Here is a 14,011-nt window from a genome sequence, read left to right as displayed (position 1 = left end):
CTATTTCAATAGGAGTTGTAATTCAATAACCAGTGAAAGTGACTGAACCATTTTTTTACGCAGAGAGTGGCACGTGCCGATTTACTTAACAATAGACAAAGGATAAGCCGTTCGGGGCCAGCTTCAAATCAACGGACTATACTTAGCTAGGTATACCTAGTATGAATAGTCTGAAATGATTTTATCGCCGCCTCAAACCCAGTGTAAGGCCTGGGTGGACGCTCGAGTTGGGCGTGCAGCGGGGCGGGGCGTGCGGCGTGCATGTTAAACAAATGCAAGCGTATAGGAGCGGCCTTAGTGCACGCTGCTCAAATCACGCGTGAGCCCACAGCCACGCTGCACGCCCCGCCGAACGCTCCGCTTCGAGCGTCCACTCAGGCCTTACACTAAGCTGTTAAACAAAAGCTTTGTTTCTTTCGTGCTAAAACTCCTTCAAAATTGTAAACTCGTATAAACAATGTATTTCCCTGCCCTAGGTCCCCCCACCCCCGGCAGCCACCCCCACGGCCCCGGCCAAGACCGGTCCCGAGCCGGCGCCGCCCGCCAACGGTATCAGCTACGCCAAGCCCCCCGCGCCGCGCGCCGCACGAGTCTCGCCCGTCTCCACCGGTATGTTCAACACATAAGACTAGGAATCCTCTAGACTGAGCATAGTAACGCTACCCCCTCTGCCACTTATACGGTAGTTTTACTCCATCTTCGAGTCAATCCCGTGCCGTGATTGGTCCGTGTCTTTGAACGGACCAATCGCAGCACGGGACTCGCTCACCTCGTCCCCCGCACCCCCGTATTTTTGGCAGCATCGGTTTCATGAAATAATTGCTCTAAACTCAGTCTAGAGGATTCCTAGTCTATGGTTCAACAACACATAAGGTCAACCGAGGTAAATGCGTCACTTGAGGTAAATGCGTCTTTTAAAGATTTCTTCTAAACGGAACATTTTAGAACTATTGCAACCCTCTCTGTTTGAAGTGGTCACTGAACTTTAAATGCAGACGGCTATAATCGTTATATGTAATATGATGCGTTTCGAAGATATCTTCAAATGACGCATTTGCCACAAGAGACGCATTTACCTCGGTTGACCTTATATCAAAAAAAATACAATTACAATTTACAAGTGACAAGTTACCAGATTGTAGATTTAACAAGTTTGTGTATCAGAAAACAGAATGGGCGACAAATTTGTATTATTTATTTTGAACAAATATGTAAATTGTAGAATTAAATCTACATTTAACGTAAGAACCATGTTTTGTGTTATGCGTTGTTGTGTGAATTTTTTGTAGATTGTAAGCTTGTAGATCTGATATGTATGTAATAATTGTGCATGTAACACATTATCTACCTACAACGTAACAATATTGTCGACTTGTACACTTGTTAAGTTTTTTGTGAAGGGCCCTGATATCTTATCTTTTATTACTGTCAAGTGGGGTAACTGGGGACAGGTGGGGTAACATTAGACGAAGGAAATACTTACTCCGTCCACATACTCGTGATTTGTTGTCCGTAATTACAATTCTGTGAGGTAAATTGCCAATTAACCACATTACAATGATTGTGAACAATATTGGTGACCTGCCGGCCTAGCCAAGGTGACAATCGCTATCGCGCCGATAACGGAACGCTGTGTCTCTTTTCCATATTATAGCCGGTTTAGACTCGCGGCTCGCGGCTCGGCTCGCGGCGCGTCTCGTGGCTCGCTTCGACACACTCACGTTCGGCTTGTCATTCGGTTATAAACCGTATACCATGCCGTTAGTGTTTAAATTATATTAGCTCGACGAGCTTACGAGCCGCGAGACGAGCCACGAGCCCACCGTTTACACTCACGTCTCGTGGCGCGGCTCGCGGCTCGGCTCGTGGCTCGCGCGAGACTCTAAACCGGCTATTAGTGCGACAGTGACAGTTGCGTTTCGATCGCTTCGGAGCGTAAGTGATTGGCATGTTGGCTACGCGGCCAGGTGAAGTTTTTTTTTCTCGTGACCGTTACTGGCTATTTACTCTATTTGCACCCATAACAAGCTCGTCTAATTATAGGTAACTTACGTATGTATTACTGCCCCTAATATAATTTTAATATTATTTTTAAATGTCCTCCCCCCGTCGCATGACGTATTCTGCTTTTTATTCTTACAGCATGGAGAAATGAGAGAGGCGCTTAATGCCAACCTTGCCATCTCTTTCTAACTTGTGTGTGTTGCCAACTATTTATTAACTTTTAATGCATGCGCATTTAAATATATGTGTTTGAAATCTAAAAATAGGGCTCGAAAATACGTAAAATAAAGGCTTTATTTTTTTATTCAACGTTGCATTTTTAACCTTCATTCCTTTGTTTTTATGAATGACTAATTATTTACAATATAGTTCCAGAGCCAGTTTCTCAAAAGCTTGTAACTTGTAATAGAGGATGTTGTATATGTATGCAACTACCTATGCATGTGTGTGTGGCTGCGCCCACGATCCATCTTACTTACGTCAATAAAACAGTGTGCTATAAACCAACGTTCGTGTCACTCGTCTCCTCGGCCCTATACGTATCAGTGGCGACGAGGATGGGATTCGTCGCTGCCGCCGTCGCTGCCGCCGTCGCCGCCGCCGCCGCTACCGCTGTCGCCGCTACCGCCGCCCCCGCCGACTCCGTCTCCGCCAACGACTGATGGAGGCAGTGTTCCCCCTCCAGATCCGTCGTCGCCGTCTGGTGACACTCCAGAGCTCTCGCGGGAGGGGAAAGGGTCAGTGCCAAGTGACGCAGAGTTTCAAGAAGCGGAATCTTTTACGGATAGCTCTGAAGACACAGACACAGAGATGGTCCCCACTGAGGCTGAGCAACAAAGTACACAATGTGTGCGCTCAGATGCGCGGAACAGATTACGACGCCGTTCAAAATTAAATGTAGATTTTAAGAAATATTTTTAGGATATTAGTTAGTAATTTAGAGGGAGGGATGTTGTATATGTATGCAACTACCTATGCATGTGTGTGTGGCTGCGCCCACGATCCATCTTACTTACGTCAATAAAACAGTGTGCTATAAACCAACGTTCGTGTCACTCGTCTCCTCGGCCCTATACGTATCAGAGTCTGTGCGGAAAAAGAAGAGTTGTGGAATGTATGGGGCCCATTACATTCCACGACTCTTCTCTTTCCGCACAGACTCTACAAGCGAATGTCACTTTTTGACAGCTTTTGTTAGAAAGGGACTTCCATTAATATTACAAGTTACAAGCTTTTGAAAAACGCGCCCCAGAGCTGACAAAAGCATGGCTTATGTAAAAGATGAGAAATAAGTTCAACTGATTATTACTCCATTTCCTAAAATGACAGCTCGATATAATCTACTAAAGTAATAAGGACGCTAAGCACTAAGAATATCGTACATCGATCCGCCATTTTCTATCTCTATCGCACGCACATAATTATATTTGTCCCTCTCGTGCAGTGGCTTTAATCGCTGGCATCATGGGCGGAACAGCAATAACAACATGCGTGCGATAGAGATAGGAAATGGTGGGTCTATATACGAAGTTATTACGGTACACGGCGGGAAGAAGTTGATAACTCGAGATATTTTTCTCAAAAATGGACAGCAAAGTCAACGTTGCCGGTTAAAAAATAAGTCGCGAAGTGCGTAGTTTATGGTCATTCAAAAAATTAAAAAGTTAAAAACATTGCAGTCTCGATTTCGGGACTGCAATGTCGCATACAAATTCCATTATTTAACGAGTTCCAAACTTTTTAAAACTTCAAATGGCCATATCAAATGAAGGCATAGGTCCCTTAAACAGCCAAACAGATGATCAGCACTTATTATTATAAAGCCTATAACAGACTATCGCACCGCACCGCGACCTTGGAGCGTCGCACCCATAAGCGAGAGCGAGAAACAGATATTTCTTTCTCGCTCTCACTTATGGGTGCGACGCTCCAAGGTCGCGGTGCGGTGCGATAGTCTGTTACAGGCTTAATGTTGGTACCGCGACTATTTAGGTGTCTCAAATAGGTTGGCGTATTTTCAGCAGAAAAATAAACTTCTTTTTTTTTTTAAAGGCGGCAAGCTAATTTTTTTAATGGTTGTTTTTTTTTCTGTGAAAATTAATGGAAAATTAGAACGTTGCTTCTGTAAGTTCTGTAAAATATTTCTATTTCTTGCACCATTTTTGAGAAAAGCACTATATATGACTCGGCTGGAAGGCTACTTGCTGGCTTCGGATTCAATTAAACGGACTCCCAAGGTCGTCCGTTTAAAACGAATCCTCAGCCTGCAAGTAGCTACTTCCGAACCTCGACAATAATGTACTATTATTGAAGAAAATTGAACTTAAAGTAAATTGCATAAGGTTCAAATTTCTTCCATTTTTTTCCGCGAGTTATCAACTTCTTCTCGCCGTGTACGGAATTTATTTATTTTATTTAGTGCTTAGTGTCTTACCGAATCTGTCAGATTTGGTACTGAAAAGATTTGACTAGGCATATTGGGTAGTAAGATTATAATCGAGATGTCAGTTTGAAATCTGGGATATAAAAAAAAGAATAAAAATATATAATAAAATATATAATTGGGTTACTTATTTGTGTTTGTTTTGGAAGTGGTATCACTGCCGTTTTTTTGATCAAATGTTGTCATTGTTGATCAATAATATTGCTAAGAGCTGATGAAAATGTTTGATCGTGAATTTTTCAATGATAGCTGATTATTTGCCAACATATTTACAATGTTTGAGTAATTATATGGGGTCATAGTCCATGTTTTTTAACAGTCACAGAAATACATGTGATAATACGACAAGGCAATCAGCAAAATTTTAAATTTTTGACCTATTCACGTAAAAATCGTAAATCTAAAGAAGTAGACATACCTACTGCAAAAAAACTGGCATTTAATCTCCTACCATATAACGATAAAAAATCTGGTGGCAAAACTATATTCTTTATAGACTTACTGAATGTACCTATTTAAAAAAGTACCTACCAATTAAAATTTATATTAAGGCTGCGTTTTTAAAATGTACTATTTTGATAGTAACTATACTCCGTTTGCATACTTTTTTCATAAATGAAAACCCGACTATCGGGTATTTTATGATTTCGTTCCCAAGCCGGGCGACCCGATAGTCGGCATCGTGGTACTACAGCTTTATATGACGACATTTTTGTGGCCTGGCGCGGATGTCTTGTTTGGCTGGGTGGCAATGAATGTGTTAACGCCATTATAAAAGCTACGATACAAAAATGATGACGATAAAACAAAGTCAAATTGTTTTTTATACGTTCTGTTTCATTTTTGTGGTAACATATTTCTACCACGTAGTTGTAGAGTCAGTAGACGTAAAGAGTAATAGCGCCATACTGCGCACACTCATGTCAAAAGCTATTTTACGCGCCGTTGTCTATGGCTCTTGCCAATTCTATCACTACATACATAGTATAAAACAAAGTCGCTTCCCGCTGTCTGTCTGTTCCTATGTATGCTTAGATCTTTAAAACTACGCCACGGATTTTAATGCGGTTTTTTTTTAAATATACCTTTAGAGTGATTCAAGATAAAGGTTTATGTATAATTTGTTAACCCGTCGGAGCGGGTCGCTTAGTAACAGATAAAAAAAACTCATCCTTAATAAAAATTACATATTTTGCCACAACCGTTTGCCACCTGGTTGTATCGTTCCGCTTTGTACCGTGTCTAACCCGCGGGCAGAGGGCGCGGCGAGCGCCAACATCCCCGACGAGCAGCGCGCGCTCTCGCTGCAGCAGAAGGCCATCGAGAGCTTCGTGCGCCGCAACAGCTACGGGGACATATGTGAGTCGCTAATACATACACAGCGGAATAACTATACTATAAAGCTAAAATTTGAGTCGTTGCTGCCTCCCACGAGACGAGAACCCACCCTACCCTAATCCAAGGATCGGATACCGGTATTTTTTGTATAGGAACGAAAACGGTATTGTTTCGTTCTTTGTTAATCATTTCATTTCTAATTGGGCTATCTAATAATACGAAGTCGTTACCTAAAAACACAACTGAGTCCTACATTTCGAGTATAAACTATTCGCGAAAAACCGGTTCCGATCCCTGCCCTAATCTACCTAAAGTACCTAACTACCTGTCTTCCTACATGCCTACCTACCTACCCCTGCCTACCTACGTACTTAATACTTAGACCCACTTAGCTAACCACAGTCGCAGTATACACCCTGGCTATAACCATTTCCGCTAGATATACTTAACTGAATATTATTATTGGTCTCTCTAAATAAATACTGTTCTAAATTAATCACATTTTAAATGAATATTGTGCAACTATTTTAAATAGTGTCTGTCTGTGCAGGTGAACGGAAGGACCCGCTGAACGCGCTGCAAGTTAAAAACGGCGGTTCCAAGAGGAACGCGCTGCTCAAGTGGTGTCAGCAGAAGACGGCCGGGTACAGCAACATAGACATCACTAACTTCAGGTACCTACGCAAGCCCGCTGTACCTCAGTTTTAGGGTTCCGTACCTCAAAAGGAAAAAACGGAACCGTTATAGGATCACTCGTGCGTCTGTCTGGATATTTGGCCATTCCCGCCCCCCCTCCCTTTATCTCCGAAACTACTGGGTTTAAAATTTTGAAAAAAAAATACACAAAATAGTTCTTTACCTAACACATGACAGGAAAACCTATTAGAAATGTGCCGTCAAGCGTGATGCGTTAATGTACGGAACCCTTGGGACGCGAGTCTGACTCGCACTTGGCCGGTTTTATTACAAGCTTTTACTTAAATGCCTACCTACCTAGCCATCTATCTACCAACCTTCCTACTTACCTACCTAGCCAACTATCTAATCTACCTTCCTACCTACCTATCTATCTACTTCCTTACCTACCTACCTAGCCACCTGAGTAGGGTATAGATACCCTCTACTCACCTACCTACCTGTCTACCTTAGGTTCTTACTTAACTTCCTGTATATTATATTGTATGTTTTGGTCAGATCTGGCAAACTAAATTAGACCCAAATTCTGATTGATCTGAAATTTCACATACATTTGTATATACATTGGGTGACAATGCAATACTATGATAGGTACCATCGAGCTGATCTGATGACGGACACGGGGTGGCCATAGGAACTCTGTGATAAAACAACGCAACCTAATTGTATCTGGGTTTGTTAGAACTGTCTCGATGAGCATTAGCTGCCTGTTACAAGAATAGAACAGTCAGCGATAAAATAAGCTTCATTTTTGATAAAAACTTTTTATAAATACATATGTATATTTGATGGCTCGGTTTTCCTCCATAAAGTTTTATATCTTGTCAACAGTTCATCGTGGAATGACGGCATGGCGTTATGCGCCTTGCTACACTCCTACCTCGGCGAGGCGCGCATCCCTTACGCGGCGCTGTCACCGCACGACCAACGCACCAACTTCAGCGTAGCCTGCGCGGCCGCTGAAGCCGTCGGCATACCCACCACGCTGGTATGTACTGTAGTCACCACTGGTGTGGTTAGAGCGCTTTTGTCGCTATAGTGAACAGTTTATCGGAACTACGTCATGGTAGCGCTGTGCGCGCTCTTAGGGCCCCCCATACTAGCGCCTTTTGAGCGTCGGCGTGTAGTCAGCGCTAGGGAAAATGACCTCGCTGCGCAGTGGCGCCAACGTTGCGTCGAGCAGCAGCCATAGAGTTGACTAGACGCCGACACTCGGGAGCAGGGATGTTGCGGATGCCGATTTTTTGACATCCGCGGATGCGGATGCGGATGCGGATTTTTAAAGGCTCACATCCGCGGATGCGGATGCGGATGCGGATGTCAAGATTAGTTACTTAGAAAACGTCAAATATTACATTTTTAGTTTTTTTTTATTTAAAAAAAAATAAACGTTTAGTATTTGAACAAGAATATAGGTGCGTTATATTTATTAAACAGTAACTTGGCCGACTTTTCTGGATCTAGACCAGTGTTTTTCAAAGTGTGGGTCGCGACCCCCCTGGGGGTCGCGGCACTTGTCCAAGGGGGTCGCGAAGTTCAGCTTTGAGAGAAACTTATGGAAAGCAATTTCATTGTTTAAACTTAAAAATAATCCAATCCTTTAAAATTTAATGTTTAAAGGTCGTTAATGTACATATTAATAAAACAAATCATTACCTATCTGGTAAACTGTATTTTAAAAGTGAAGGTTTAATTGTATTCAGTGTGAAGAATGAGCTTGTTTCATTCTGACTCTTAATTTGTCAAACCGCGGTTCCTGCCGCGACACGCAGACGATTAACTCATTTTCCGAATTCAATCTATGTATTCCTTTTTTTTGGTTTTGATATCGACCATTGATGAAAACGTAAGCTCGCATAAATATGAAGTAGCAAATGGGATCAAAACTTTAAGGGCTTTTTTGCCAAACACTGACCAGTGGTTCCTTTGTTATAGGTACTAGATAGAAAAACGTAGAAACGGGGTTTGGGGGTCGCGAAAAATTTTAGTGGTCATAAAGGGCCGTGACACCATAAAGTTTGAAAAACACTGATCTAGACGATTTCGTTATAGGTAATTACGAAATTACCTAGCACTTACGCCGCCGCTAAGACGTTCCTGTACCGACTTGTTCGACATCCGCATCCGCATAAGCTCCGCATCGATTTTATGCGGATGCGGATGCGGATGCGGATGTTGAAAATAATGCGGAAGTTCCGCGGTTGCGGATGCGGATGCGGATGTTCGCAACATCCCTGCTCGGGAGCTGCTACTGCTGCTAGTGTGGGGAGGCTATTACACACTTACCTCGGCGAAGCGCGCATCCCTTACGCGGCGCTGTCACCGCACGACCAGCGCACCAACTTTAGCGTGGCCTGCGCGGCCGCTGAGGCCGTTGGGATATCCACCACACTGGTATTTACTGTTATGTCACCAGTTACATGTGTGGTTAGAGCGCTTTTGTCGCTATAGTGAACAGTTTATCGGAACTACGTCATGGTAGCGCTGTGCGCGCTCTTAGAGCCCCCTACATTAGCGCCTTTTGAGCGTCGGCGTCTAGTCAGCGCTAGGGTAAATGACCTCGCTGCGCAGTGGCGCCAACGTTGCGTCGAGCAGCAGCCATAGAGTTGACTAGACGCCTACACTCGGGAGCTGCTACTGCTGCTAGTGTGGGGAGGCTATTACACTGTTACTTCGGCGAGGCGCGCATCCTTTACGCGGCGCTGTCACCGCACGACCAGCGCACCAACTTCAGCGTAGCCTGCGCGACCGCTAAAGCCGTTGGGATTCCCACCACGCTGGTATGTACTGTGTTGTCACCAGTGGGGCTACCGCGAAAACCGAATTTCGCAAGTTGCGGGGATCTTTCTCTTTTACTCCAATGAAGGCGTAATTAGAGTGACAGAGAAAAATACTAATCTAACCTAGCCCCTCAGGCCCCGTAGACAACATGCCAATCGCTAACGCTCCGTAGCGAACGATACGCAACTGTCGCTGTCACACTAATATGGAAGTCACTCTTCCATATTAGTATATATATTGTATTATATATTCTATAGTGATAGAGAGACACAAAGCGATTCGATGGCGAAGCGCTAGCGATTGTCACCTTGGCTAGGCCGCCAGGTATACATATGGTTACCAACTAAGTTTGGACTTTCTTTCCAGAACATACAAGACATGATCCAGCAGGAGCGACCCGACTGGCAGCAGGTAATGGCCTACGTGACCAGCATCTACAAACACTTCGAAACGTAACTCTAAACCTTATTCCTTACACTATAGAATTCATAATCATTAAAGCACTCTATGCGGAGTTGTGACTTTTTGGACACGTACAGTCGCCATCAGAGCGGCCAAGGTGCTCAGAAATATCTGAACACGGCGCCTCTATTGTCAAGGCGTTAGAGTGCGTGTTCAGATATTTTGAACACGGCCGTTCCGATATATCTGATGGCTAGTAGTACATAACTATCTTATATGTACAGAAACTTCGAAATGCAACTTTATACTATAAGCCAAGGATAGACTAGGCGACTTTTTACTAGTTTTTATAACATTAAGGGCCAGTTGCACCAACTAAGTTAACAGACTGATCAACGTCACGCAGCAGACATCTATGAAACTTCCCATTACAATAAAATTTAGCGAACACTTTAACGGTGACAGACGGTTTGGTGCAACCGACCCTAAGATATTAAAAACATTTTAAACACACAGGCACGTGTGACAATTTGATTGAAAGCGGTTTTGAAATGGTAAGTAAAGTTACATGATTTTTACCTATAAGTATTCAATTTATTATTGTTATTTTTCGCAATGGAATCTCAATAGCGCAGTCGTTTTGACGCGCTTACAGAAATTCTGTAAATAAACTACTACGATTGAATAATGTCTATGAATTCATAAATGTATACATTCAGTATTTGAATGTTGAATCGTTTTATTCGATTAGGTACGAAAAAAGCGCTGGTGGCAGTGGTGGCCTAGCGGTAAGAGCGTGCGACTTGCAATCCGGAAGTCGCGGTTCAAACCCCGGCTCGTACCAATGAGTTTTTCGGAACTTATGTACGAAATATCACTTGATATTTACCAGTCGCTTTTCGGTGAAGGAAAACATCGTGAGGAAACCGGACTAATCCCAATACGGGCCTAGTTTACCCTCTGGGTTGGAAGGTCAGATGGCAGTCGCTTTCGTAAAAACTAGTGCCCACGCCAATTCCTGGGATTAGTTGCCAAGCGGACCCCAGGCTCCCATGAGCCGTGGCAAAATGGACGGGACGGGACAACGCGAGGAAGATGATGATTCGATTAGGTACGAATTCCGCGATGATATCAATACTTATTGATAGTTTGTCAAAGAACTGTCTCATTTCAAACATAGACAGAATCATACGATCTTTGTCTTACACTAGTACTAGCACCCAAAAGAAAAGGATGACTATAGTTTTCCTAGTTCTTACTGACTGACAAATAGGTTTGACCAACTATATCTAATTTATTGAAGTAACTTCACATGCCATTTTTAAAACGAGCGTTTGTGAAATAAAAAGTGCTGTAAAAGGTTGTACTGACATTCCTAGAGTACGAAGTTATGTACGATTCCCACCGACCGGCTGGAGTCAGGCCGCGCCGGAGCGTATTTTCAATGTGCCTATGTATTATGGCAGAAGCGACGGGATCCGACCGGAGCCGTCCGCATCCGCGCGCAGCCGACCGGCTTCGGCCGTACAAATGTGAAATGCGCGTCGACTCCGCCCGTTCGGTGTTAATCGTACATTAGTGTGATATGCAGCGATTGCCGAGTGACTTATATTTGCCTTACTTATAATGCAGCGGTCGACAACCTGCGGCCCGTGAACCTGTCACTTGCGACCCGCGAGCCTCCCTGGCTATTTTGTATGTAATATTGACAAACGACAATGTCTGATAAAGTCATAAATATTAACAAAGTACGACCCACGTCAACTTCGTTAACTACTATGTGGCCCTTGGCTGCTAAAAGGTTGCCGACCGCTGTTATAATGAAACTGAAAAGAGTAATTGTTGATGTCAACTTTCGAACCCCATTGTCTTTTAGGAAAGAAAAAAATTCAAACTTTCATCGACAACTCATGTTATACTATTTTGGATCTGTCCTATGCAGTTATCATACTGAAGCAGATTTGCAGGCAGTTGCGGTGTGTGAGCAAAGCAATATGTACATACATACTTACCTAATACATATATGTATATGTATGTATATGTAGCACTTCACGCACACCGAAGCGGCGTGCGGGATCCGCATCCCACAGGAAATATTGTTTCTAACGATTTCTATATACCTAACGGCCGCGCCACGACATTGCGCGACTGGCTTCGGCTAAGACGACAACCATAGGTTGGGGCGAGACACAGCGATCGGACCTTTCGTTCCCACCTATGGTGAAAACCTTAGTAGAAACCAGTCGCCCTATGTCGTGGCCAGGCCGTAATGCCTAGATTGCACTGAACTGATAGTGATATATGATATCAACAATTGTAATAAAATTGTACTCTAAATGGCTTTGAAAGCGTGAAATTGAGAAGTGAGGAATTATTGTGAATTGTGACGTCCTTCTTTCCATGCTAGAAGACTGGTTAGCTAAGGTTAGAGTTAGAACATCTAGGTATCTAGGTTTTGAGACTCAGATTATTAGCAAAAATCGGAGAGATTTCGCTGTAAAATTGTCTTTGAAATGTAAGAGCGTTTTTACACTATCCGATCCGATTTCGGAAGTCGGATACGACCGTAAAGAAGTAAAATTTAAAAAAGGGCCTTTCTGATCGGACAGTTTGAAAGCGCTCTAATGTAATGTAGAAAGGACGCGTGTATTTTTGAATGAAGTTTTTTTTTAATTAATAAAGGAATTATTGACCTTTTAAACACATTTTTGCTCATAATCTGTTCTACAAAACCGTTTTCTGGATTCAAGTAGAATTGATATTGGATTGATGGCCTTAATATTGCATTTAGTATATTTTTCCACTATTATAGTAATGTATCTTAGTAAGTATAATTATATTCCAATTATATATTTACTTATAATCCGGCTAACTCATGTATCGATTATATATCTATCAAAGACAATTAATTGTAAAAGAGGTGTCAAGTATTTATAATTTGACAGCTGAAGTAGATGGCGCTGTTCGGCTCCGTATATTAAACGGTAAATCTGACTGTCAAAAGTTTACGTTTGACATTTAGCTAAGTACCACAAAACATATGGCGCTATGTAGTGCCATCTAGTTAAACTGTCCAACCAAATCAGACCGGTGATTTTTTTCTTACACCTTTTCTACAATCAAGAACTAATTGCTTTCTATGTTAGTATATAATATAATACCTGGTCTACATTATAAAGTCATCTTTGTGGTCAATGCCACCATTTTGTTTTTCCACCATTAAAAAATCTAATAGTAAATACGAAATTAATCTGGGCATACCTAACCTAAAATATATTTTTTTTATGTACAAAATCCTGCTTATTTTTTGTGACCAAACAAAATGATAGCGTCACTATATATTCTTTAATAATTCTAAGATATTGGTAGGGAATATAAAGTCATATATTTTGCCTATGCTATACGCCAATATACATATGTAGATATTTTTATAATCGCTTCACCACTGTCACGTATTTTTCTATTACTCGTAGATATATGTAAGTTTATTATGTCTTTCATTAATATCTGTATCTCTTATGAAATATCTAGGTAACTTATAAATTATACCTTAAGCCGCTGAATTACGGTTGAATTTCACGTACTGCGCGCGTAACTGCGTACATAAGTTAATAAAATAACACAGCTAAAACCTAATATAGACCTTAAATATAGCTTCCATAGAGTTCATAACTCAGTTTTTAAATCCGTACTCGTGTTCTTCATACGGTTCATTCATAAAATTGGACTTAACCAATCACAGATGAGTTTTTCTCGAACATAAAAATGCTGTGATTTGATTGGTTGAAATGGATTCTGTTAGAAATATAAATTAGAAATTACTTTAGCACGGTATGAGTGAATGTTTTTATTATAATAAAGTTTTATTAAATGTGCATGACTCGATTGATTTTGTCGATTGTATTTTATTGTGAACGTGATATTTTTATGAATTGAAAATCAATGGGCGATTTTTACAAGTTTCAACCTCCATCCATAAAGATGTTTTCCATGTTATAAAGTCTTTAATGTAAATATTATGTAAATGGGCGTTTTTTTTTAAGTTGTCCCCTACACTTTTTTTTTCAAATATGGTATTTTATGTTATTTCTACTCAGAATCACGAGCTCTTTCTATCCTAATAGGAGAAAAAAAGTGTCCTAAGGTTTTTATTTCCATTCCGTCACCATTTTTCATAGACTGTATCGCGGTCGCGGAATGGAAAGATCGAAAAATTTATGGAAATTTTGGGACACTTTTTTTCTCCTATTGGGATAGAAAGAGCTCGTGAGTCTGAGTATAAATAACATAAAAAATCCCAAATTTGAAAAAAAGTGTAGGGGACAACTTAAAAATAAAACGCCCAAA

General features: G+C 41.7%; 1 protein-coding gene across 1 annotated transcript in view; it reads left to right on the top strand.

Moving 5' to 3' along the window:
• The window catches only part of LOC134657113 (uncharacterized), a 75,479-nt gene extending 65,695 nt beyond the window's left edge, over positions 1 to 9,784 (top strand). The window contains exons 20-24 of the mRNA XM_063512666.1: positions 477 to 609; positions 5,705 to 5,806; positions 6,336 to 6,459; positions 7,313 to 7,469; positions 9,629 to 9,784. Coding sequence (XP_063368736.1) covers positions 477 to 609; positions 5,705 to 5,806; positions 6,336 to 6,459; positions 7,313 to 7,469; positions 9,629 to 9,718 — 606 coding nt within the window. The 3' untranslated portion in view covers positions 9,719 to 9,784. The remainder of the gene's footprint in view (positions 1 to 476; positions 610 to 5,704; positions 5,807 to 6,335; positions 6,460 to 7,312; positions 7,470 to 9,628) is intronic.
• Positions 9,785 to 14,011: the final 4,227 nt, after the last annotated feature.

The sequence above is a fragment of the Cydia amplana genome, chromosome 19 (genome assembly GCF_948474715.1).
Source record: "Cydia amplana chromosome 19, ilCydAmpl1.1, whole genome shotgun sequence".
Taxonomy (NCBI): domain Eukaryota; kingdom Metazoa; phylum Arthropoda; class Insecta; order Lepidoptera; family Tortricidae; genus Cydia; species Cydia amplana.
The sequence above is the reverse complement of the archived record's forward strand: the minus strand, read 5'-3'. Positions and strand labels throughout refer to the sequence as shown.